Here is a 25,787-nt window from a genome sequence, read left to right as displayed (position 1 = left end):
AAATAATGTTGTAATTCAATTAAAGACAATAATTATACTTAATTTATATTTCATCAAACGACACTAAAATTCAAATTTCATTAAAAGCAAAAACTGATCATTTGTATTATTATATTTCATTTCATTATATAATTGAATGATATTAAATCCTGTAAAGTACTAAAGAATGCGTCATTTGGAAAGGGATATTTTAAACATTAAAACTTATGTGAACTTGCTCAATTTGAGTATTATATTTGTTCTGTTTTCTATGTGAACAGGTAAGAGTAACCATCTAGCTTCGAAATATATTGCCTCTTTTATTTTTCTTTCCTGATTTGCTTACGTCGCATTAAATATAATTACATCTTTAGATCGGATTGGTTGTACTGGGACCAGTGATAGAAGATCTGTACAAACGTTCATCAGCCCAAATGAAAACAAAAGATATTGTGATGCAATCTATGGCAATTGCCATAGCATGCAATAGTATTCAAATAGACCTGAGTTTGCAGCATTGGCAGTATCTATGCAGATGTTTGCTTGTCTCTCCCAACAACCAAGAAAAGAAGTGTTCTGATTTTGAAGGAGTTTTGACGCTAGCAACAAATGAGTATGCACACATTTAACATTTTGAGCCCACTTGAGCGTTGTATTTCGAAACATGTTATAATTTAACATTTCAATGTCAACTACATCCACAACTCTTTGAAAACCACTTTCAGTATTTTCTCTGCTCAATGAATGATCCGCAGGGGACCCTTTTATGCAATTATTTAAAGTGCATTTTTCCCTCATTTGTGGATCACCTAGAGCAAGATTATTTGAAAGTTGAAACTTTAAAAATCTCTGAAGGGACAATACTGATATTTGATGTGACATTTTCTACTCATCTTGTGAAACCATTTTCCCTTGGGTCTAAAATAGTAATGCCCTACAGAAACCTTGCTTATCGAGACTGGAAAGGTCACAAAGGATATGAAGTGTTATTCATTTCTCACCTTGTTTATTCACTAGTGCAATATACATATTAGTGATTTTACCTTAATTTTGGAATGAACATATAAGAGCATGGTTTGATCAATGTATAGCAAATGTTTTTTTATTGTGCCGTTTATTTAACAAAATGAGTTTTAACTTTTTATTTATGTCAGAAACTGCAAGTCTGTGCAAAGCATTGTTCTTTAGCATATAATATTCTATAATGGTCCTCTACATAGTTAAATCTTGCGCCTAGGAACATGAGTTGCCATTCCCCCAGAGTTCACATACACATTGTCTTTCAAACTTGTCAGCATATTTGATATATTGCCTAACTCCCCATTTATTGGCTGTGTTGGCGGCTCTAACACAAGCATCTTACAATGAATTTTTTATATATTTTAACCAAATGACTGCTGAAAATTCCCAATTGAAGGTTTAAAAAAAAATAAAAAAAATAATCTTTAAGTTAAATTCTCTAATCGACTCTATGGGTTTAACTTGAGTAAATATAGTATTAAAAAAAACATATTTTCAATGTTTAAGTATTTGTTAGAATTTTCCCAATTTTTGTCAAAACCATGTAATTTTTCCCAATTCAAAGGGCCCTGTCCTCATTCCCAAAATGGTAAAATCTGTTTTGCTCTTATTATGATTTATTTATAATAGTCCATCATTTAAATCATCTCTTTTCCAAATACATGTCTATTTATTGGCTTTTAAAAATAAAGTCTTGTTGATATACATATTTTCATTTGCTAAGTGTTGATTTGTTGTTGATAGCACTGTGATTTTGTTAAAGCTTTCTTAATACCATGTCTAATTGTAGAAATTTAAGGAAGGCTTTGTTGAACATTGTGAAGATGCAGCCAAAGTCTGATAAAGACCCGTCCTGGATGTTTTGCCTTCCATTACTGCATTTTGTGTTTGGAGTTTGCCAACCTTATGACGAGTTGGGTGAAGACATGTCCCATGCATCCCAGGCACCAAAATGGTGGGGCATTGTGGACATCAAACCAGAAATTGATCAATTTAAAAACAATACAAACAAGTGGAATATGTAAGTCATTTTACAAAATTTACATTTAATTATAAAACCTTAAAAAATAAGAAAGGGAAAAAATATTCAAAACAAATGGACCTTATAATTATATCTTTTATTATTTTCATGTTCCCAAAGTGACATATTTTGTTTTTTAACTCTCCGTCTTTGGGCCTCCACACTTTTTGATTTCTGCTCTTGACTTTGGAGTTTTCATCGGATCATCACCAAACTTTCAGAAAAATATTAATTAGCAGCAATTTGAGGCTATGAATAATATATTACCAGCCAAATCCCAATTTTTGGAGTTAAATACTTTTAATTATGACCCTTTGTTAATTTGCATATACTGAAATATGTTGCGCTCTCTAATTGAGAAGTTTTCATGCGATTGTCACCAATCTTTCTGAAAATGTGGCATAAAATGAAGTTTAAATTAAATAAACAGCCAAAGCCTGAAGCGTTGGAGTTATTTCCATTGAATGTTTGCTCTTTTTTAATTTGTGCACTCACATTTTGGTTGGAGCATATCTCAAAAACTAAAAGAGGTATCAATTTGACACATATTTTTATGATCTTGTTTAGAGATTTTAAATGTACACATTTTTTGAGTTATTGACATTTGCTAATGTTGGTGCTTGTGCCTAGCATATCTGAACAACTTAAATAGGTATTAACTTGAAACTTAATAGGTTGTTATATTAAGAGAATCTGTCTTACACAGAAACTGCAACTCTTGCTCCCTTATTTTTAGAGTTATTTCCCTTTGTTATTTTTTGTATAAATTTAGTATAGAGCATATCTGAAAATTACAAGATTTATCTTCTTGAAAGGTAAGCGTTGGGTAGATCTCATTTATGGGATCAGCAGTGCACAAAAACCATAACTCTGGCCGCTCTAATTATAGAGTGTCCTTTGTGAATGTTTGCCCTGTAATATTTTCTAGTATATAAAGAGGTATCAACTTGAAAATTAATAGGTTGGTAAATCTCATTCAGGAAATGTGCAGTTACCAAGAACCATAACTGATGATCACTTAGTTTATTTAAATAATTATTGCATGTTGTTTATTTTAATGCCCCCGGTAGAGTGGCATATAGCACTTGAACTGTCCGTCAGTCAGTCTGTCCGTCCGAAAACTTTAACATGGCCCATAACTTTTGCAATATTGAAGATAGCAACTTGATATTTGCCATGCATGTGTATCTCATGGAGCTGCACGTTTTGAGTGGTGAGGGGTCAAGGTCATCCTTCAAGGTCAAAGGTCAAATATATGGCTTCAAAGCGGCGCAGTAGGGGGACATTGTGTTTCTGACAAACACATCTCTTGTTTACTTGAAATTTGTTCTGATGATATCTTAAAAACTAAAAGAGGTATAAATTTAAAATTGAAAAGGCTGGTAAATTTAATTATGGGTATGTGCAGTTCACCAGAACTATTGCTTCTATATTTGTAATGTTTGGATTGTTCCTTGAAAACTAACAGAGGCACAAAATTGAAACTTCTTGGCAAGTAGATCTTAATGAAAGGAAATGCAGTACACAACAACATAACTCTTGCTTCCCTTGTTAAAGAGTTATTGTACTTTATTTGTTTTGTACTTGTTTTTATGTCCCCCACCACTATAGTGGGGGACAAATTGTTTTTGCCCTGTCTGTTGGTTTGTTGCTTTGTTAGTTTGCGCAAACTTTGACATTTGCCATAATTTTTGCAATATTGAAGATAGCAACTTTATATTCGGCATGCATGTGTATCTCATGGAGCTGCACATTTTGAGTGGTGAAAGGTCAAGGTTATCTATCAAGGTCAAAGGTCATATATATGGGTCAAAATCGCTTATTTAATGTACACTTTTGCAATATTGAAGATAGCAACTTGATATTTGGCATGCATGTGTATCTCATGGAGCTGCACATTTTGAGTGGTGAAAGGTCAAGGTCATCCTTCAAGGTCAAAGGTCAAATATATGGGGACATAGTGTTTCACAAACACATCTTGTTTTTATTATAAAATCATAAAAATGACTTTCCCAACAGTCATTTATGTGTCTAGTGGCATCTGTGTGCAAGGGACATGTATCTTGTTTGTCTAAACATTTGTTGACATGACTGTATAAAATATTTTTCAGACCTTTGGATCATGTGCTGAAATGCTTACAACCTGTGTTTGGACTTGACCCATATTTATCCAGAAGTATAGTTGCTGCATTAACACCCATTGAGTTGTATTGCCTCTGTGACTCTGATGCAATTCCGATTGAAGTGTGCCTGGCATCATTGTTGTTTTGGAGTTTAGCCTCAAATCCGAGCTATACACAACACAATATTGTTTTGGAGTTGTATGATAATAACGAAAAGGTTTTTTGAGTTTTTACTACATTTTCACTTCATGGTCTTTCAAAACATGTGTTACCTTTACAATAATAGGTGGATTATTTACAATTTTAAGAAGAGTTTAAGTTTTATAAGAAAGGGATTTCAATGTTTGTCTTATAGCTTACTATGCATTTGTAGATTGCATTGTTATGACATGCTACACTTTTTGTGTCTGTTTAAAATATGTACATTTATTTTAGCAAACCGTTATTTTGTAATTTTCAGATTGTCTGTGACTGCCTTTTGCTTGTCATAAACCGCTTGTTGAAAACTGTTTTAACAGAGAATGAGTAAGTGAGCATTTGAAGTGTTATTGAAACAATGATCAACTAAAGAACAAAACATTTAGCAATACATCTGAAACTGAGGTTATGTATTGACAAAATGTTGTTTTAACATATTTGCCATCGTATGGAATCATGTTTAACTGTATGTGACACATAGAACATCTCTGAAAGCACTGGCTAGATTTTACATTAATACAATAGAAATGTTGTTAAAGTGACCCGCTAACATATGTTATTGTACAAACTCCACTTGTCTGTTTGTATAGGGTTATTTCATCAGGACTTGTCAAGATTGTAACCTCATTATTTATGAGGCAATTTCCTTACTTTAACAAATTGTCACCATAACTGTTGCCGCTTAATCATTGTCATTCTAAATTATATTGAAGCATGCTTTTATACAAAGGTTATCAACCAGACTTCATTAAACTATTAACTCTTCTCCTGGTTTCTATTTTAGAAATGTTGTATCAAGCCCTTGAGTTATGCGAAACTGTAGAAGCTGCATGTATTACTCAGTCTTGATAAAATTTGTATATAATGCTACTATTGATATAATCCATGCCATGTTTGAATGTGAGTCAAGTGGGTTCAAAATGTAGTTCACCAGGTTAAGTCTTTGACAATTTGTGCACCTTAAACTCATGTGAGCGCATCAGGGCCCATTTTTTAGCTCGGCTGTTTTCGGAAAAAACCCGAGGTATTGTCATAGCCAGCTCGTCGTCTGCCGTCCGCGTCGTGCTAAAACCTTGACATTTGTCTCTAAAATCAAAGTGCTTTCACATACAACTTTGAAACTTTATATGTAGATGCACATTGATGAGTTCTATATGCCACACCCATTTTTGGGTCACTAGGTCAAAGGTCAAGGTCACTGTGACCTCTAAAAAAAATATTCTGACAATCTTTCATTTATTCAAAACTGCACCCACAGCCGAGCGTTGGCACCCGTTATGCGGTGATCTTGTTTAAAATAATAGTTTTATCTCATTAACGATGCATTGAGTCTAAAAACTAACTACACTGAGCAGGTAGCTTTATTGCCCCAAATTATAAATCAATAAATTTACCACCCTGACTTTAACATTCCATGTTTTACACTTAGAATCAACATTTTCCTGATGATAACAATTAAAAAAATGATAGCGATGGTGATACTTGATGAAAAATTAATATTGAATGTCTTCACTTTGACTTTTACTAAGTCCATATAACATCATTAGATTTACTATTTCTTTTTTTCTTGGTAGATCGTTGGTCAAATGGGCAATAGCTTTCAAACTCGGTGTTGAAGGAGTGGAAAAAATGTACAGAACAAATAGAATTATGAAAATTTCATGTTGGAGTGCAATCTTTCTACTCTGTATCACAACACACCGTCGATTAGTTGAATCGGAATCTGCGAAGGGGCGTGTGGACAAACCTGATTACGATGCACATATATCTGCTGTTGCAGGCAATATAGCATCATGGCTCAGGTTATACTCTCCATTGGATATAACATACAAAATGGCTACATATTTGAATGTGAGTCTGTTGGTATAAATGTTTCTTTAATGCATGTATTACATTATATGCTCAGGTATCAATTTGCTCCATTTTTACACTGAAAATATTATAAGCATTATAAAAACCTCATTTTCCAGTGCAAATCTAAATGTCTCCAAAATTGTTGATTGTTGTATGATTATGACACAAATCTGATAGTCAATATTGTATTACCCCAGAAACAAAATGAAGATACAATCAAATTTGACTTAAAATTGCTATGCATGTCAATTGTGTTGAACAGCATATTTTTACTTCATGATTAGACTTAAAATTGCTATGCATGTAAATTGTGTTGAATATCCTATTTTAACATCATGATTACCGTATAGCGTTTTGGTGCGTCAGCTGTTGTGTACTTGTGTGAATGTTCTTTTATTTTCTATATTACTATTACTTAAACAGACAGTATAAATCTATATAACATGAGAGTATTGTGTATTGAAATGTGCTTTGATACCTTACATTTAACACCATTATAACTTGAGATTGTTATATAGGAGGCAAGTACTAAAACAGGATGGTGTTAGCTTACTCTTTTACTCACACATGTAAGAGAGTGTTTTGCACACATTTTGTTGACCAGTACAGGGCGTTCAAAACGGAAAATGCTTAAATTGCGTTTGTGTGTTCATGAAAAGGACTTAAAATATAATATTTTAATATGTTCTACACTGATATCATTTCAGTACTGGAACTATGCATTCGTATCTTTTGCTGGAGATACATTCAATCATTGGAATTCATGTTTGGCTTTGGAGCTGAAGCAAAATTTAGGAAACCAGGTGATATTTTAAATTACTATATACACATATCTAATGGCTCAATTTATTAGCTCAAAGTTGAGCCATTTTGGCCATTGTTTAGTGTGTTTCTTCTGCAGTTTTCTACAATGCCAAACAAGTTTAACTCGTATGAAAGTGTTAACAAAACTTGACAGGAATAACATAACTTGACAGGAATATATTCCAGAAGTATGCTATTTAACAAATGCATTTTAATCCATAGAAGAATCTTGTTTTATAAACAAATTTGTGTAGTGTTTAAGATTGTAGTACATATGCAAACATCACGTGCTGGATTAAAAAAGAATGCACTGGCATTACTGAACAAAAATCAACAGCAGCACACAATAATATCTTTCTTTGGTCTTTTATATTATAAAAAAATCTTTTTAAAACTTGCCTGCCAGAGGATGTGTAATTTAATTAAATGTATATATATGAAAATATATATAGAATAAATATTTTCCATGGCTTGATGTTGGAGAAACTTAAACAACCCATTCTGAGTTCCCTTTTTTACAATTCATGTTGTTTCGTCAATACAGCTGCTGATTTTTCATGAATTGCATGACACTGATCTGAATGTAAAACTACATAATGCTATGTCTCTAAAAAAAAAAAAATAAAGACATTATAATGCTCCCACAAACAAAGTTTAGGGGGTATTATAGGAGTGAAATTGTCTGTCGGTCGGTCCGTATTAAGTGTCCGCTCTCTAATTCAAGTTGTTTTCATCTGATCTTCACCAAACGTGGTCAGATGTTGTATCTAGATGATGTCTAGGTCAGGTTTGAATATGGGTCATGCCTGGAAAAAAACTAGGTCACGGGGTCACTTAGTGTGTTTTAAACATTGAGCATGGTGTCCGCTCTCTAATTCAAGTAGTTTTCATCTGAGCTTCACCAGACTTGGTCAGAAGTTGTATCTAGATGATGTCAAGGTCAAATTTGAATATGGGTCATGCCAGGTCAAAAACTAGGTCACGGGGTCACTTAGTGCGTTTTAAACAGTCAGCATGTTGGCCGCTCTCTAATTCAAGTAGTTTTTATCCAATATCTTCACCAAACTTGGTCAGAAGTTTTATCTAGATGATCTCTACGCCAAGATTGAACATGGGCCATGCCAGGCCAAAAATTAGGTCATGGGGACATTTAGTGCATTTCTTAACATTCAGCATGGTGTCCGCTCTCTAATTCATGTAGTTTTCATCCGATCTTCACCAAACTTGGTCAGAAGTTTTATCTAGATGATATTAAGGCCAAGTTCGAACATGGGCCATGCCAGATCAAGAACTAGGTCACGGGGTCACTTAATACGTTTTACACATTCAGCATGGTGTCCGCTCTCTAATTTAAGTATTTTTCATCTGATCTTCACCACTTTTTGTCAGAAGCTGTATCTAGATGATGTGTAGGTCAAGTTCGAACATGGGCCATGCAGGGTCAAAAACTAGGTCACAGGGTCACTAAGTGCGTTTTAAACATTGAGCATGGTGTCTGCTGTTTTTTGTGAAGACAACATACAAAAAAATTCTGTGTCAATGCGGCACGTGGGAGTATTAGTTACGTCTGTGACAAAGCTCTATTTTAGTTGGTACTTATTTTGGTTTCATTGTTATAATGCTTCAGAAAGTTACGTATCTGTATATAACCTTTGAGTAGTTAAAATGATAATTTATTTTGAATCCTGATGATATGGGGTTAAGTATTATGTACACTTAAATGATAAATGTATTAATCTTGGCAAAATGTGAGGTTTTGGAGCGCCTTAAAACCGTTTTTAACCACAAGCGCTTTTGCATTGACCATTCCATGACAATGACACCTGTTATGTTCACGTTTCTGCTTTTGTTGTGTACGCGTATAACTTGTCTTGTGCATTTGCACGCGTTTTCCATAACCTCTTAACCCATTTTTAGTTCTCTGGAAGACGGAATGTAAAGGAGGAGTTTGTAGCAGTTTTTTGTACTCAGCTGGAATTATTTCAGAAGCCACTGCAAGAGTGTCTTACAACATTAGCAAGCGAGGTAGTGCTTATTTTATTTTTTAAACCTTATAATTTATTTCTGATAATGATGTTAATGGCATTTTTTGTAAATTCTGTCAGTGTATTTTGTGTGTGGGTATGTGGAAGACTTATAATTTTGTTGTGTGTGAAGGGATATGAAATAAACACAACATAATAATCTTCATATAAGATTTACTATGTTGCATGAAACACTATTGCTATCTCAACTGCCGAGTTCACAGTGGACACGTTAGGTGTGTACATATTCCATGTATGGAAATAGGAAGATTGGATGTTCAGGTCTAGTCCATGATTCTATTTTGTCATATCACTGTCAGTCTTAAATGAGATTGTGCGGCGCATGCGCAGATCAGTGTGCTGACGTCGTTTGCAGTGTTATCAGGCGTGAATTTGCTAAGAAGAATTTTCATCAATTTCTAGGATTTACGTGTTTTTTAATAAACTTTTAATTATAAAATACTCCTGTCGGTTTTTCTCCTTTAGAGAGAATTTATATCGACCAATCTATCGGATTCGGTCAGAAACCGCAGTTTTCGACAGTGGTTTATTCGCCACGTGCGAAATACAACTTTTTTTTATTGTACTGAATAAGGAAATATAACTGAATATGAAAATCAAATATACATAATACTTCACCATCGCAAGCGATTCATTTGATTCAGCAATAAAACATGTACATATAAGACTAAATGCTTATGTTAATCAAAATATTTGGTTAATTAGTATTAGTGTTCTAGCTGTATTACATAGCATGAATTGTTAAGCTCCCTGATCGAAGGATCGGGGGTATATTGTTTTGTTATTGTCTGTCTGTCTGTCTGTGTCTGCCTGTCTGTCTGTCTGTCTGTCTCAAAACTTCAACCTTGGTTAAAGTTTTGCGATAACTTTTGCAATATTGAAGATAGTTACTTGATATTTGGCATGCCTGTGTATATATTGAGCTGCACATTTTGAGTTGTGAAAGGTCAAGGTCATCCTTCAAGGTCAAAGGTAAAAAAACAAAATCCAAGGGAAGAAACAAGCTTTAAAGGAAGATAATTCCTATTTTATATCATTTGGCAGGTACAGATCATTTTCTCAAGGGAATTAATATTTTTCAAAGGGATATAATCAAAACACTTTTTTAATTAAAAGCGGCGCAGTAGGGGGCATTGTGTTTCTGACAAACACATCTCTTGTTAACGTTGTAAAAGTTATGGTGTCTTATTCTAGGCAATTGACGAAGGACACACAGTGGACTACCATAAAATGAATTCAGAACAAAAGCAGAGGCTCAAATGGCTAATGACTAGCATGTTTCACAAGTTCTGGAGACAGTACGTTTTGAGCGATTCTCCCAATGCCTCTCTTCAAATTCTGAAAATGGCAATCACATGGCCACCGATAAAGTTGTTTTTGAAAAACAAAGGTGAAACACCAATATTTATGGATGCATTCTGTGTCCCATTCTCATCATCAAAATAGCATAATTTTACTTAGATACGCACTAGTTTGTAATATGGGTGGATAAGATAAAGAGAGTTGATGCATTTCAAAATAAACTACATCATGGCAGCAATTGTAAACTCTTTCATCTATATGTTTTGGAAATAACTGTTAGAACACATACCTTAATTGGCAATATACGATGCAAGTTTATTTGAAAATTAGTAAGTATCAGTCTAGAGTTACTGACGTTTGGAACTATGATTAAAACTCTTTCAACTGAAAAGATGTTTTATTCTGAATAAATTGCACTTTGTTTATCAGCATGTTTCAGTTTTAAATGAATTTTATTTTTAATATAGACGAGGGAAGTGAGAATCAACTGTTGTATGATGACGCTCGAGTGAATCTTGATTTGATCATAACGATGTGTAATAGTTGTTGGGCTTCAGTTGAAACTGGAGACATTGAAATCGGAATGTTGCGTATGATAAATGAACATGTGTCAGGTTTTTCGGCGATTATGAACATACTATTGCCGAAGGAAAACGCAGTTCTGTTTAGTAGAACAATACAAGTGAGGATGATTGAGTTGGAAGCATTTGAAGCCCAGTCAAGACAGTTGTCTGAACTAGTTAACCACTGTCAGATTATTAAAGGTAATTTATTACTAAAATATAAGTTGTTTTTTAATACTTACTGCTTCAGTTTGTAAGTCATGTTATTCTGATGTGTTCGTTAATGTTTTATTTATAAATTTGTATTTATAAAGTGAACATTTGTATTTAAGTCGATACAACTGATGTTGATAGAATTCTCACTATCACGACAAACAACTTGGAATCCCAGCCCCTCAACAGGTTTTGTGCAACAGTTAAGATGAAATCAGTGCAAGATGTTGTGGAACCGAAAATCACAGCTTTTAAAATTTCAAAAGGAGTGTTGGACATATTGGGAGCATTTGTAAAACGTAAAGAAAGTTTTGTGTTCCAAAGGATGTGGAATGCTACATGTAACAAAAATGGTCAATTGTGTAAAACACTTTCAGACGTTGTTGACAACATTTGGAGTCATGTTGAAAAAGAGTATGTTTTAATTCTTTGCTTTGTGAGATAAAACTGCTATGTTTTGATTAATGTTTTTCATTTGAAGTTATGGGGCTGTAAATGCACACAATTGAATGTTGTCTTGTTTGTTCAATTTAATGGACATACATGTGTTTTGTTAGCCCACCTGAGTATGAAGTGCTCAAGGTCAGCTATAGAAATCATCCTATGTCCAGCATCTGTCGTTGTGTGTCATGCGGTGGGCATCATCAACATTTCTCGCTACCTCTACAGGCCATATTGTTTTTCATCCTACATTCATTAAATTTTGTCAGAATGTTAATTTCAACGATGTATAGGCTATTTTAAAATGGGGTTATGTTCCTCCAGAAACTAGGTTACTTGTTCAATGAAAACAAAAATTGATTTTGGTAGCCACAGTGAACAATAGAAGCCACATTTATGACTCAATCTTGGTTAAACTGTGAGAATGTTTATCTAAACATTTTAGACTGGGTTCGAATCTCTGTTACATGCGTCAAAAAACAAGGTCACATGGTCATATCTTAAAAAAACCTTGGCACTTCTCTAGAGGCTGCATTAACGACTCAATCTTGATGAAACTTAGCCAGACTGTTCATCTTGGCAATATTTTGGCTGACTTTTAATATGTGTCAAATCCTAGGTAACCAGGTCCAATCTTATAAAAACCAAATTGTATGTATTGAAAGATTCTAAAACAAGTTTAAATCTGTGTCACGTTTGTCCAAAAACAATGGCTCTTGGTTAAATCTTAGAATAAAACTAACTACTCTATCGGCAATATTTGAGACTCAAATTTGATGAAACTTGATCAGAATGATCATGTTGACAATTCTAGGCTAAGTTTGAAGCTGAGTCAGATGCTTCCTTACACAAACAAAATGTTTATCTAGAGAATATGAAGGCCATATAGGTAAAAAAACTAGATCATTAGGTTTAGTTTTCATCACTTTGTATGTGAACTTTGGTGACTGCTCAATGACCATCATGGCCCCTATGTTATGAAAAACAATAACAACTGCATTTGATATTTAAGGGACACCACACATTATGACTTCCATCAAACGGAATTCAGGTTTTATTCAATAACACTTCATTCTATTTTACAGATGGAAAGAATTTGGAGTTAAACTGGAAACTGGAAATATCCTGTTTCACGAGTTCAATTCAATGTTTAATCACTTTCGAGATGACGAAAAACGTCTTGTATTCGAAATAACAACCTTTGGAATTTCAGAGGACATTGCATGCAATCGGATCCGTCAAGTTCATGAGCACATGCAACTGCAGTCCTGTGTCAGTGGCGCTAAAGCGCTTTTAAAAGTTCAGCGCAAGTACAATCTGCGTGGTGACTTTGAAGCGATCAAAAACATATCTGAAGTATGTTCTACAAGCTACATGTATAAAATTATTCTGTTTACTCTTGTTGGTAATTCTTTAACATAATTTTGAGCTTTTTATTGTTAGGATTGCTTTTTATTGTTAAGAATAATTTCCCACTGAAAGATGTTGAGATGTTAGAATGGTAGGCATAATTCCGTGTGTGCGTCCGTTAGTTACATAAGTAATTCCAAGCTAAATTTGCATCCTGTGATAATTTAAAAAGTAGATTAAGTTTTTTTCAGAAATATTTACCAGTGTGGGACTTGTTTTTTTATGTAAGAAAGCTCCTTTTGTGTTAAAAATTCATTTGCACTTTTTTACTTTACACCTTCAACAATAATGCACTAGTGAAAAGAAATACACTACAACATCTTTCCAAACAATTTGGTATTTGTATTCTTATAAAAGCATGAAAGTATGGAATCATTTATTTCAAATGGATGACATTATTTAGTGATCTGAGTATGAACACTTATCATATAGTTTTATTACATCATATGTTCGAACATTCCTGTTGTGTACACAAACTTAAGTAATTTATAATTTAAATGAGAAATATTGTCCTTACTTGCAAAATTTTACTGAATTTTTGTTGTTTTTTCAGCACATAGATCACCACTTTAAAATGAAAGACTTTGACACGAGATTGATGAAAACATTCCAAGTTCTTAAGGGGATTTCAGAACCGCAAGTCCGATGTTTGGAAGTGTTCCTTAAGTGTGAAAACCTAACATCGTGGCTCAAAGAGTCAATGAAAGCAGGTTAGTTATGAACGAATATGGGAAGAATAATTGTGTTTATGGTTAGCTCACCTGAGCCTGAATTGCTAATAGTGAGCTATTGTGATCACCCCGTTTCCGGCAAACATGCCTAGTGTGGCTCATTATAGAATTAGTGACCAATCACTTTGTCACCAGTTAAAACTACCTATTTATCACTCTAGGGGCAACATTTAACTGAATAATAATCTTGATAATATTTCTGCCCCGCTCGAATCTGGGTCACATTTGTCCAAAAACTATGTTACAAGGTCCAAACTTAGAAAAACTTTGTTATAACCAAAGAGAATACACAACTGACTCAATCTTGATAAAAAATTCTAGGCAGACTTCAAATTGAGGTAACTTGCATCTCAAAACTTAGTCAAGAATTCAAATCTTAGAAATAGTTTCTTTGCATTTTAGAGGCAACATTTTTTACTCAATCTTGATGAAACTTGGTAATAATATTATCAGGATAAAACTAGAGTTTCGAATGCGTGTCACGTGTTAAAAATGAGGTCACAAGGTCATATCTTAAGAAGCCTTGTAATACTTGAAGATTCAAGATTTATGACCAAATCTTAAACATTTTCAGAATGTTTATTAGGACAATATTTAGGCCAAGTTTGAATCTTAGTCACGTGCATCCTAAGACTAGGTCGCCAGGTAAAATCTTGGAAAAACATTTTAACACATCTAGAAGCCATCGTTATGACTATCTTGATGAAACTTGTTTAGAATGTTGATCCTGACTATAGTCTCATTCGAATTTTATTATAGGTCATATGCATTGAATCACTTAGTCACCAGGTCAAATCTGAGAAAAAGCTTGTTACCAAGCTAGATGGCAAATTTATGATTCAATCTTAATGAAACTAGTTCTGAATGTGTATCTCGTCAATATAAGCAGATTTTAAATCAGTGCTTCCAACACAAGGTGTTGTAATCTCTATAGAGGCCACATATATGCCTCAATCATGATGACATTTTTTTCACATGCTTATTTTGACTATAACAAAAACAGAAACACAAGTTGACTCTCAATAACTTGAGTTGGCTGGAGGTAATGTGCTGATTTTTTAGGTGGTTAAAATCTATCTTGGGATTTCTTTTGTGGCCAGTCAAGTAAAGGTCAAGGTCCCTGTTACTAAAAAAAAGAATAGTTAATGGTAGAGTTCAGATGTTAGTATTGCACTGAATTGTGTGTGTAGGTTCTTCTTAGCGGAAATGAATTCTAGAAAAATAAATTGTGCTTAATAACTTAAGTTGGATGGAGCTATTGCACTGAAATATTGTGATGGTAGCTTACATGAATACTTAGCTTGGGATTCAATTTGGGACCAGGTGGATTAACATCAAGGTCCATGTTTCTTCAAAATAAATTGTTTTGCTCAATAAAAAAGAGTTTTTATTTGGAGCATGCTCTGAATTTTTTTATTGGTGGTAGCTGAAACGCAGAACTAGCTTTTAATTGCAGTTAGAGAACTAGCTTTGGATCGCAGTTGGATCAAGGGCAAGGTCACAATTGCTGAAAATAGAGAATTTGTTTTCGGCTAAATAACTTGATTTTCAATAGAGGTATTTTGCTGAAATCGTTGGCATTGGTAGCTTATATGCAGCCCTAGTTTGGGATTGCAAAATTATTTAAAGTAATATCTTTGAAGTTGAAAATGCCTTTTATGTCCCCCAGTGTATACTGTCCGTTGGTTTGTTTGTTAGTTTTTTGGTTTGCGTCAAACTTTAACATTTGCAATAACTTTTGCAATATTAGCAACTTGATATTTGGCATGCATGTGTATCTCATGGAGCTGCACATTTTGAATGGTGAAAGGTCAAGGTCATCCATTAAGGTCAAAGGTCAAATATATGTGTCAAAATCACTAAACTTTAACATTTGCCATATCTTTTGCAATATTGTACATAGAAACTTCATATTTGGCATGCATGTATATCTCATGGAACTGCACATTTTGAGTGGTGAAACGTCAAGGTTATCCTTCAAAGGTCAAATATATGGGTCAAAATCGCTCCTTTACTATACACTATAACCTCGTAACGACTTCTCAAATGCATATGGAGCTGCACATTTAAATTTGTGCCATGTTAAGGTCAATGTCATCATGAAAGGTCAAAGGTCATTACAAAAGTCAATTTTTATTTTAAATATGCCAAAACGCCAGTACCACTTAATACAGATACTTTATATTTTACATGCATGTGTTACTCATACAGCTGAACGCATTAATCAGTGACATGTCAAGGTCATTCTTCAAAATGCCTATACCTTTTTAACTATTGTACAAAGCATGTCAAACATTTGCCATAACTTTTGCAATATTGAACATAGCAACTACATATTTGGCATGCACATGTATCTCATGGAGCTGCACATTTTGAGTGGTGAAAAGTAAAGGCCATCTTTCAAGGTAAAAGTCATCCTCTAAGGTCAAAGGTCTAATATATGGGTCGAAATCGCTCATTTAATATACACTGCATAGCAACTTCATATTTGCAAACGGGGGCATAGTGTTTCTCAAACACATCTTGTTTCATTAAATGTTATATTTTTGTGTGTTAAATAATTCAATAATGTTTTAACGCTTTTTTTTAGAAATGTTTTCATTGAAATTTACTTTCATAGTCATTTAAAGGATGCACATCTTACTGATCTTACTCAAAGCTCCATTTGATGTCTTGAACTGCACACTAGTTGATTATATGCTTCAGCTGGACAAAAGGAATTGAAAGTGTTCGTAGACCTTGCTATGATGTCGGCTGGAGAGGAACCGATGAACATCCAAAAAGTGCGATGTCTGCACTCAGCTGTGCTCGGCTATTCACCACTTATTTTTGAGCTGAACTCTAACTCTGACTGTGACTATAGTGCATTGATAGACAAATGCAAAGTTGTATGGAAAGAGCTTGATGCTAATCCAAATTTACCTAAACAGTTGGTAAGATCTGTATTAAAATTCAAAAGGTGATACCCAAGTTACATGTAGATCCTTGTTATAAGATTGTGTTATTGCGAGCTTAGGGGCGGACGGATGGGCTGCGTCAACCAAATGGTTTTTGTCAATAACTTGAATTTGCATTAAGTTTAAACTTATTTATTTTAGCTTGACTGCATTGAAATCCTCAGGCTTATAGAAACGCTCTCGAGTCCGTTTCCTGGGCCTATAGCCAGTACTTGGTGTCATTGGGGAATATCCAGAGAACGCTCCCCCAGCGGGGATCGAACCCATGACCTCCCAATCGCTTGGCAGAAACCTTATCCATTATGCCATGGCAAACTTAATTTGAATTTACTTGATAAAACTCTGGCTATAGCAAGATTGCATGCGTTCCTAGTATGGGATTGTATTTGAGGCAATATAGGTCTGAAATTTAGACTTTATTTGTCATTTTAAAGTTTCACATACAGTTGATATGAAAAAGGAAGGTGGACATTTAAATATGACACGGTTTGATTTATTGCAATATATGTACTAGCTTTGCGACAGGTGGAACATGTTCCTGTTATTTTAATGATTTTAGTTTGGTTATTCACTGAATTGTCAGTGCTATACGTCTTGCCCAAATGTCGGCGTTCGCGTATTACTCGTTAAAAATATGTTTTGAAACTTCACACATGTGTTCAGGGTCATTTAGTGAGGTCACTGACCAAGTTCAGTACTCTTTAACTCTAACCTGCAATTTAGAATTATTATGTCCCCCTTTTTCTTGAAAATTTCACATTATAATTTGAGCTATACTACCCACCCAAGCGTGGGCAACCGCCTAATGCTCGGGTTGAGGTAAAAATGCAACATCTCCATATCACTATTTCTACTACAGGTATTCACATGAAAGTTCACATTTGTGTTTGTGGTCATTGTGTGACATACCTGTTTAAGCTCCATATGTCTGGTCTGCAATTTAGAAAAAATAAAACCTTTGTGTGCTTAAAATATTGATGAAGACAAATGTGCAACATCTCCATATCCATGTCTCTACTACAGCTATTCACTTAAAACTGCACACATGTGTTTCGGTGGGCATTGTATGTCACGGACCATTTTCCATATCTCTGACCTGCAATTGAGTATAATGATGCCTTTTTTATGCCCCCGGTAGGGTGGCATTAAACTGTCCGTCAGTATGTCAGTCAGTATGTCAGTCCGTCCGGAAAAAAAAACTTAAACGTTGGCCATTACATTTGCAATATTGAAGATAGCAACTTGATATTTGGCATGCATGTGTATCTCATGAAGCTGCACATTTTGAGTGGTGGAAGTTCAAAGTCAAGGTCATCCTTTAAGGTCAAAGATCAACAAAAAAAATCAAAGCGGCGTTCTCATGAAGCTGCACATTTCGAGTGGTGGAAGTTCAAGGTCAAGGTCATCCTTCAAGGTCAAAGGTCAACAACAAAAAAATTCAAAGCGGCGTTATCATGAAGCTGCACATTTTGAGTGGTGGAAGTTCAAGGTCAAGGTCATCCTTAAAGGTCAAAGGTCACAAAAAAATAAAATAAAAATGTATTTCAAAGCGGCGCAATAGGGGGCATTGTGTTTCTGACGAACACATCTCTTGTTTGTACATAAATTCTCTTGAGGTAAATGTGTGGCCTGCAATATAGGAGAATTATGCCTTTTGCATACTTCAAAAATTCTGGTTATTTGTGCATGCAAAAACTTATTTTGTTTATGAATTAACAACAGATGTTGATATTGAACACTCGATATATGTTCACAGTGTTTTGGAAAGTTATCGGACCAAGATGTATACTTGACCAGCATTTTAGCATGATTATATTTATACTTATAATAAAAATGTCTGGTTATTAAGGTTTGCGTGCAAGTTAAAAAGCAGGTTGAAGTTTGCATGCAAAAAGTATATACATGTATCCTTGTTATTACTATACATATTAAATTAAAACTTCACACATGTCTTATGGATTATCATGCAAGATTACTCAGCGAGGACCATAACTCAGACCTTTATTTTAGCAGAATTATGCCTCTAAAAATAGTTTTTCAGTGGACAACTTCTGCCTTGGCTTTTATTTGTATTGATTGATGATTATTTTGATATCAAAATTGTTCTGATTCAAATGTTTAGGTTGATACAGACAGAGAACTTCCTTGGCTCAAGGACATCAAGAAAGCTCATGGCTCAGTGGAGGTGACGTCATTGATGCAAGCGGATGCCATAAACAATGATGGTGTTTACACTGTTGGGTTAATATCTGGAATGGAAAGCTCGAATGCTGACATTGTAAGTAATTTGACTTCATTTAAACCTTTGCCATTTGGTTTGAATAAGCGTTTGGATGTTTGTCAGTTATTTATCAAAGTAACCAATAATGACAACAGACACAATTTTTTCTCTGAAGAAAGTATATGGGCTTACGAGCATAACGTCTGACCTTATTACATGGTAGGGTTTCAGATTGTGGAGAAGACTGTCAATATCTGGATTTCCTGTTTGTATTGTTCATTTCATTATTTATATAGCGTAGTATCCCCTTTATCAGATTCAAATAATATCACCAGTTTCTGGCATGAGTATTATATGACTGCTAAAACCGTTTAAACTTGTCTAGGAAAATATTTTTTTATAACTGACTGCTAGTGTAACTTCTAATTATTAATATGGAATAAAACATAAGAGGAACCTGGGTAATTCTACAATTACCTTTTCTGAATCAGGTGCTTAGTTTATAAACCATAGGGAATTATGCTTCTGAGTAGAAGTTAATATAAAAAATATGCTGAATCAAACATATTCTTCACAGATGAAAAAGGATGTTATTAAATTAACGGTACCCGAAAAAGAACACAAGCGTCAGATTAGAAGCTACACCTTCTCGCAGCTCCAAGATCTACAAAGTCGCCTGATGTTGGTGGCTGGCAAAAGCACGCTAGACAAGAAGGATGTTGAAGTGGATGTTGAAATGTTCACCTCGGTTAGATATTTAACCTTTTAATCTATATATAAGATAAATAGCTTCAAGCACGTGTAACATAATTTTGTTATGCATTGTGTATTGATTACAAATCAATATAATACAAGAACTGGAGTAAAAGACATACTTACTTTGAAAAGGGAAATATTACACTTGAATGTGTATATTGTGTAAGAGTTTATTGACACTTGGCCTTTCACCACTTTCTATGCCTCTGTAAACACATTCACTTCTGAAAAGTAGATTTTCCATGTATTGAGGATTTACACAAAATAATGTAATCAGTGAATAACTTGGTTTTGTTTAAAATTTACTAAGTTGCTTTGAAATCGAGTATATACAATATTTTTACTTTTTGAAAGATAAAAAATGTTGATGAATAAAAAAAAGAGAGTTAATGGTCACAAGAAGTACCAGAAAATACACGAAAGTCAAGCTTTATTCCATGGCAAATAAATTGGTACTGTACAGCAGAAAACTCCTTCATTTACACACAACTTTACCATGTTGGGGAATCACCATTGGTCTGTTAAGATTCGTACATTCAGAAACGACACAAAGACAAAATTTGGTTCTACAGTAAATGCTAAGAAACTTTATAATTTTTAACACAGTAAACACTGTTTGATTGATTGAACCATATAAGGATTGTATATTGATTTTTTTATAACATACATGGTTCAAATTCTTAATTATATTGGTTTTTCTATTCCAAGAATAAAATGTTGGCATTTAAATCATTTATACTTGCTGAAATGTTTACTATTTTAGTACTTTTTATGGTTGCCGTGGCATAGTGCATAAGATGTGCTTAGAGATCAGGAGGGCATGGGTTTTGTCCCCTTTGTTGGAGTGTTCTTTAGATCTCCCCCAAAGACACCAAGTACTGGTTCTTCCCAGGAAACAAAGCTTTTTAAGAAGACTAAGGCTTAAATAACTGAAACTAGCTATTTGAGTGCGTTAATCTTATGAGTGTCAATGTATTATTAGAATATTTACCGGTACTGTTTAGATGTATACCATTAACACTAATATATTTTTAATCATTGTAGGTGTTTGATAGCGTTACTCGTCTGGGTAACGTGTTTAGAAAACTGTGTTTGACGGGCTGTGTGTTGTTCAACAGTTGGAAAGCTACATTCATGTGCAACACAAGCAGACGGGTTTGTGTCATACTCGCATTTGGTGAAGGAAATGATGTACCAAAACTGAAGGTGAATTATGTCACTATCTCTCTAAATATGTTATGTTGATTAATGAATACCTGGATACTCTTATTATCCAGAAATCTGAATATTATGGCATCTGTTTCTATGTGGATCCCTCACTGTATATTTCTTTTTTCCATTGTATGCTCTTTGAACTGTGAAAATGTTTTCGAGGTGAATCTTGGCCATTGTCACTAAGACGCTTTCCCTGCAGCCAATTGTAGCTAAATTTGACAACAGCAGTTAGAGTCATTGATTAACCTAAACATTGCAAATTAAATTTTTATTGGAGTGTTGCTAAGTAAATTTCCAAGTCTCACCATTCAAATTTTGGCGAACAGTGTTATGTCGAATAAATCTTAATTGGTCCACTTTTCTGGCTTGTTCGTACATATATTTATTTTACTGTTACAAACGTATTGGGAAATTATTGTGCATTAATTCGGGAAATAATATTGTCTGCGTGTACGTCTGTCTTTCTTTATGTGACAGGATAAGTAGATTTTACCATTTAACCTAGAACCAACATCAATGGCTTCAGATCTTTGATATCAATGCATGTTTTGCTTATGCATGTTACATATTTATTTAATATATCTACAAGTTCTGCCTTGATATTTGCCACATTTGGTTTTAGGGCTTTGTATAGGTTGACAATATTTTGCTTCTTCATCTAGTAGGGACAGATTATGATACAATACAACAGTGTTGCTTAGGACGATCCCCAATCCAGCTATGTCATCTATGGTCACTTTTACTTTTGTCTTTAGCTAATTTGGACTTGGAATAATTAAAACTATCCCTAACAAATCAAGCTGATTTAACCCATTTATCTATAACCAACTCGTATTGCTACAACTGTTTGATAATAACATATGTTGTGTATAACCATTGCCTGTCCAGCCATATCACTCAACTTTTACCAACTATGGACATGGGTGTTTGTTCAACACAGATCAATTGAAAATAACTTAACGTTAATAAGTGTAATATTAGTTATTTTATATTAAAGCCACTCATTTATTTTTGTACTTGTTGTTTCTTTAGGGTGGTGTTTCAAATGAAGAAGGTTTGCAGAATGTTATTCCTGACCTTGCAAAATTCATGGAAAAGTGTTTGGAGGAATGGTTACAATACATTAGAACTAAACGAGTTGAATATTTCTACCTGAACTATTTTACGGTTGATCAGTTAGTCATACTACAACGAGAGCTTGTGAAAGTTGGGTCAGACAAAGCACCTTCAAATCATATATACCCGCTGTTGTCAGCTGTGAAACAGGATTGCACACCAGGTATCTAGGAGATTAAAAGTACTTTTATTGAAACTTGGATGTCTAATAGAGGACTAAAAGACACTATGGACTACCCAACGGATAGGATAAGCATTCCTTAGGCTAGGCTTAAAGGATAAGCTTAATTAAATAAAGTCAATTAGTACGTTTTAATTCCTTGTTAATGCTGTTTTGATTTTTAAACTTGGGTTTCAACAACGTTTAAAATCCTGGTTATTAAATTGGGGTATAGCAGACATGCGAGCGGGCGGTTGGCTTTTGGGTGGACAATGGTATCGAACAGTCAGTTTCTGATTCATATTTCAATTACTTAAATTTGAATTGACCATTTTTAAAACTCTGGATAAAACAAGCAAAAGCTTTTAGTTTGGGCTTCTATGTTCAAAGTCAAGATCACTGTTATTAAAATAAGAAGAACGGTTTCCACTCTAAATAATTGGAGTTTAGATGGAGGTATTATTCTGACATTTTTGTGTAGGTAGCTGCATGCACATCTAGCTTGGGATGTCATTTAGTGCCAGACTTTCAAGGCCGTTGTATAAAAAGTACTTTATTTTGAGGTATTAGGCTGAAACTGTATGTGTAGGTAGCTTACATGTACACCTAGAATTAGATTGCACACTTTATTTGAGTAATTTGAATAGATTATTTGGCGAAACGTTGAAAACCTGGTTTCATGGCAGATTTATTGTGTATTTTTTGTTTAGCTGACTTAGTAGCAGCTTTAAACCTCGCGAAAGAGGAAGTGGATAATCGCACTATGAAAGAAGATGTTGAAAGCTCTATAAGCACACCAAAGAAGGAGAGTAATGAGGACAACAATGCACATGTTCTGGATGAGAAAAAAATCGCATTCGTTAATGAACTTGTTGCTGCAGGGATTGAGGAGTCATTAGCACTTCGATCTATCGATCACATTGATGTGAAAGATATTGAATCCAAGGATGTAACACAAGGTTCATAATAATTTATGATTAGTGTTTTATTCATGAAATGCAGATGGAAGAATAAGCTCTATAATTAATCCAGACTTTTGTAATAGTGTTGTAATGGGAGCTATATAGGAGTCACTTTGTCGGTCAGTCTGTTGGTCTGTCTGTCTGTCCCGAAATTTCATCCCATCTTCACCAAACTTGGTCACAAGTTGTATCCAGATGATGTCTAGGTCAAGTCTGAATATGGGTCATGGCGGGTCAAAAACTAGGTCAATGGGTCACATAGTGTGTTTTAAACCAAACGTTTGTCTGGACCATAACTATGTCATTTATCGTTAGATTTTAAAATGACTTGGTACATTTGTTCACCATCATGGAACGGTGTGCCTTGTGAAAAAAGTACGTCGATATCTCCAAGGTCAAGATCACACTTTAAGTTCAAAGGTCAAATGCTTGTCCGGGCCATAACTTTGTCATTTATTGTGAGATTTTAAAATCATTTGGTAATTTGTTCACCATCATTGGACAGTGTGTCACGCGAAAGAATTACGTCAATATCTCCAAGGTCAAGGTCACACTTGGAGTTCAAAGATAAAAAATGGCCATAAATGAGCTTGTCCGGGACATAACGGTGTCATTCATTGTGAGATTTAAAAATCATTTGGCACATATGTTCACCATCATTAGGCGGTGTGTCGCGCGAAAGAATTACGTCCATATCTCCAACGTCAAGGTCACACTTTAAGTTCAAAGGTCAAAAATGGCCATAAATGAGCTTGTCTGGGCCATAACTATGTTGTTCATTTTGAGATTTAAAAATCATTTGGAACATGTTCACCATCATTAGGCAGTGTGTCACGCGAAAGAATTTACGTCGATATCTTCAAGGTCAAGGTCACACTTTAAGTTCAAAGGTCAAAAATGGCCATAAATGAGCTTGTCCGGGCCATAACTATGTTGTTCATTGTGAGATTTTAAAATCATGTGGCACATTTGTTCACCATCATTGGAAGGTGTGTCACAGGAAAGAATTACGTCGATATTTCAAAGGTCAAGGTCACACTTTGAGTTCAAAGGTCAAACATGGCCTTAAATGAGCTTGTCTGGGCCATAACTATGTTGTTAATTGTGAGATTTAAAAATCATTTGGCCCATGTTCACCATCATTGGACGTGTGTCGCGCGAAAGAATTACGTCGATATCTCCAAGGTCGATGTCACACTTTGAGTTCAAAGGTCAAAAATGGCCATAAATGAGCTTGTCCGGGCTATAACTATGTCATTCATTGTGAGATTTTAAAATCATTTGGCACATTTGTTCACCATCATTGGACGTGTGTCGCGCGAAAGAATTACGTCGATATCTCCAAGGTCAAGGTCACACTTTTAGTTCAAAGGTCAAAAATGGCAATACATGATCTTATCCTGGCCATAACTATGTCATTCATTATAAGATTTTAAAATGACTCTGTACATTAATATTGTTCACAGTCATTGGATGGCGTGTCATGTGAAAGAATTCAAGAGTTCAAAGGTCAAATTGGCTATAAACAATAATGGCATAATAATTCTTAAAAATCTTCATAAATTAGGTTCTCTTGTTTTGTGAAGACAGCATGCAAAATAGTCTGTGTCAATGCGGCACGTGGAGGTATACGTCATGTCTGTGACAAAGCTCTTGTTCTTCTTAACTTGTCCTATCTTGGGCAATATTTCATATTTATCATTTGAAGTTCATGTAATCAGGGTGTTCTCAAGAGTAAGCTATTGTTGTCAGTCATCTTTTTTTGTATACCATCAATATTTTACTTAAAATAAAGTTATGTATTACCAGCTAGTGCATTTAAATCTCAAACTTTTGCACAAAATTTAACCGGGTGTTCATGTATCTATTTTTAAAATATTATGTATGTACTTAATATTATTATAAATTTTAATAGCATTGTTATGGTGCATGGATGAAGCCGAAACGCACCAGAGCACCAGCCCATTAAAGGATGACATTGACGTTAGTGAAACGAGGGAACCCCCAAACACTACTCAGTCATTTTCTGGTTGGAATGATTCAACTTCCACCATGGCCTCCATTATTAAAGCAAATCTAGCCAAACTACATGAGCATAGGTATGTTGATGCTGCTTTGTTCTCCCTTGTGATTAAATATTGTATAACTGATAATCTTCACTGTGTACTTATGGTCAGTAAGCAAATGCAAAAAATATGTGATAGTGAAATGAATCAATAAAAATAAAAAGGGTGTACTTATGGTCAGTAAGTGAATGCAAAAAACATGTGATAGTGAAATAAACCAATTAAAAAATAAGGGTATCTAAAAAGTATTCTTATATATTACTTGTTCATAAATCAACAATATTCAAACCTGTCAATGCTGTATGATTTTCATCACTGCCCAAGCTCGGGTGATTGCTTTGGTCCATGATTACTCTTGTTTTTTGTGTGCTTCAAAACATGAAACCTGTATATCCTTCTGCCTTTTAATCCCCCGCCATCGGCGGAGGAATATTGTTTTGGCGTTGTCTGTCCGTCTTTCCATCCGTTCGTCCGGCACTTTTGTGTCCGGAGCCATTTCTTTGAAGTGCTTTGGCAGATTTCAATGAAACTTGGTATGAGTATATATATGGATAAGAGGATGAATCATGCCAAATGGCATTGTAAAACATCTGTTAATAACAGAGTTATGGCCCTTTGTATCTTAAAAAA

At 34.5% G+C, this 25,787-nt stretch overlaps 1 protein-coding gene across 1 annotated transcript in view; it reads left to right on the top strand.

The window, feature by feature from the left end:
- LOC127853314 (E3 ubiquitin-protein ligase rnf213-alpha-like) overlaps positions 1-25,787 on the top strand; it is a 95,141-nt gene that overhangs the window by 5,696 nt on the left and 63,658 nt on the right. Inside the window, exons 3-21 of the mRNA XM_052387731.1 lie at positions 354-592; positions 1,790-2,020; positions 4,132-4,360; positions 4,604-4,668; positions 5,916-6,192; positions 6,903-6,998; positions 8,917-9,024; positions 10,239-10,434; positions 10,814-11,110; positions 11,242-11,536; positions 12,649-12,919; positions 13,527-13,683; positions 16,411-16,637; positions 18,784-18,939; positions 19,460-19,630; positions 20,683-20,844; positions 21,886-22,132; positions 22,840-23,088; positions 25,007-25,190. Coding sequence (XP_052243691.1) covers positions 354-592; positions 1,790-2,020; positions 4,132-4,360; positions 4,604-4,668; positions 5,916-6,192; positions 6,903-6,998; positions 8,917-9,024; positions 10,239-10,434; positions 10,814-11,110; positions 11,242-11,536; positions 12,649-12,919; positions 13,527-13,683; positions 16,411-16,637; positions 18,784-18,939; positions 19,460-19,630; positions 20,683-20,844; positions 21,886-22,132; positions 22,840-23,088; positions 25,007-25,190 — 3,857 coding nt within the window. The remainder of the gene's footprint in view (positions 1-353; positions 593-1,789; positions 2,021-4,131; positions 4,361-4,603; positions 4,669-5,915; positions 6,193-6,902; positions 6,999-8,916; positions 9,025-10,238; positions 10,435-10,813; positions 11,111-11,241; positions 11,537-12,648; positions 12,920-13,526; positions 13,684-16,410; positions 16,638-18,783; positions 18,940-19,459; positions 19,631-20,682; positions 20,845-21,885; positions 22,133-22,839; positions 23,089-25,006; positions 25,191-25,787) is intronic.

Source organism: Dreissena polymorpha, chromosome 12 (genome assembly GCF_020536995.1).
Source record: "Dreissena polymorpha isolate Duluth1 chromosome 12, UMN_Dpol_1.0, whole genome shotgun sequence".
Taxonomy (NCBI): Eukaryota; Metazoa; Mollusca; class Bivalvia; order Myida; family Dreissenidae; genus Dreissena; species Dreissena polymorpha.
The sequence above is the reverse complement of the archived record's forward strand: the minus strand, read 5'-3'. Positions and strand labels throughout refer to the sequence as shown.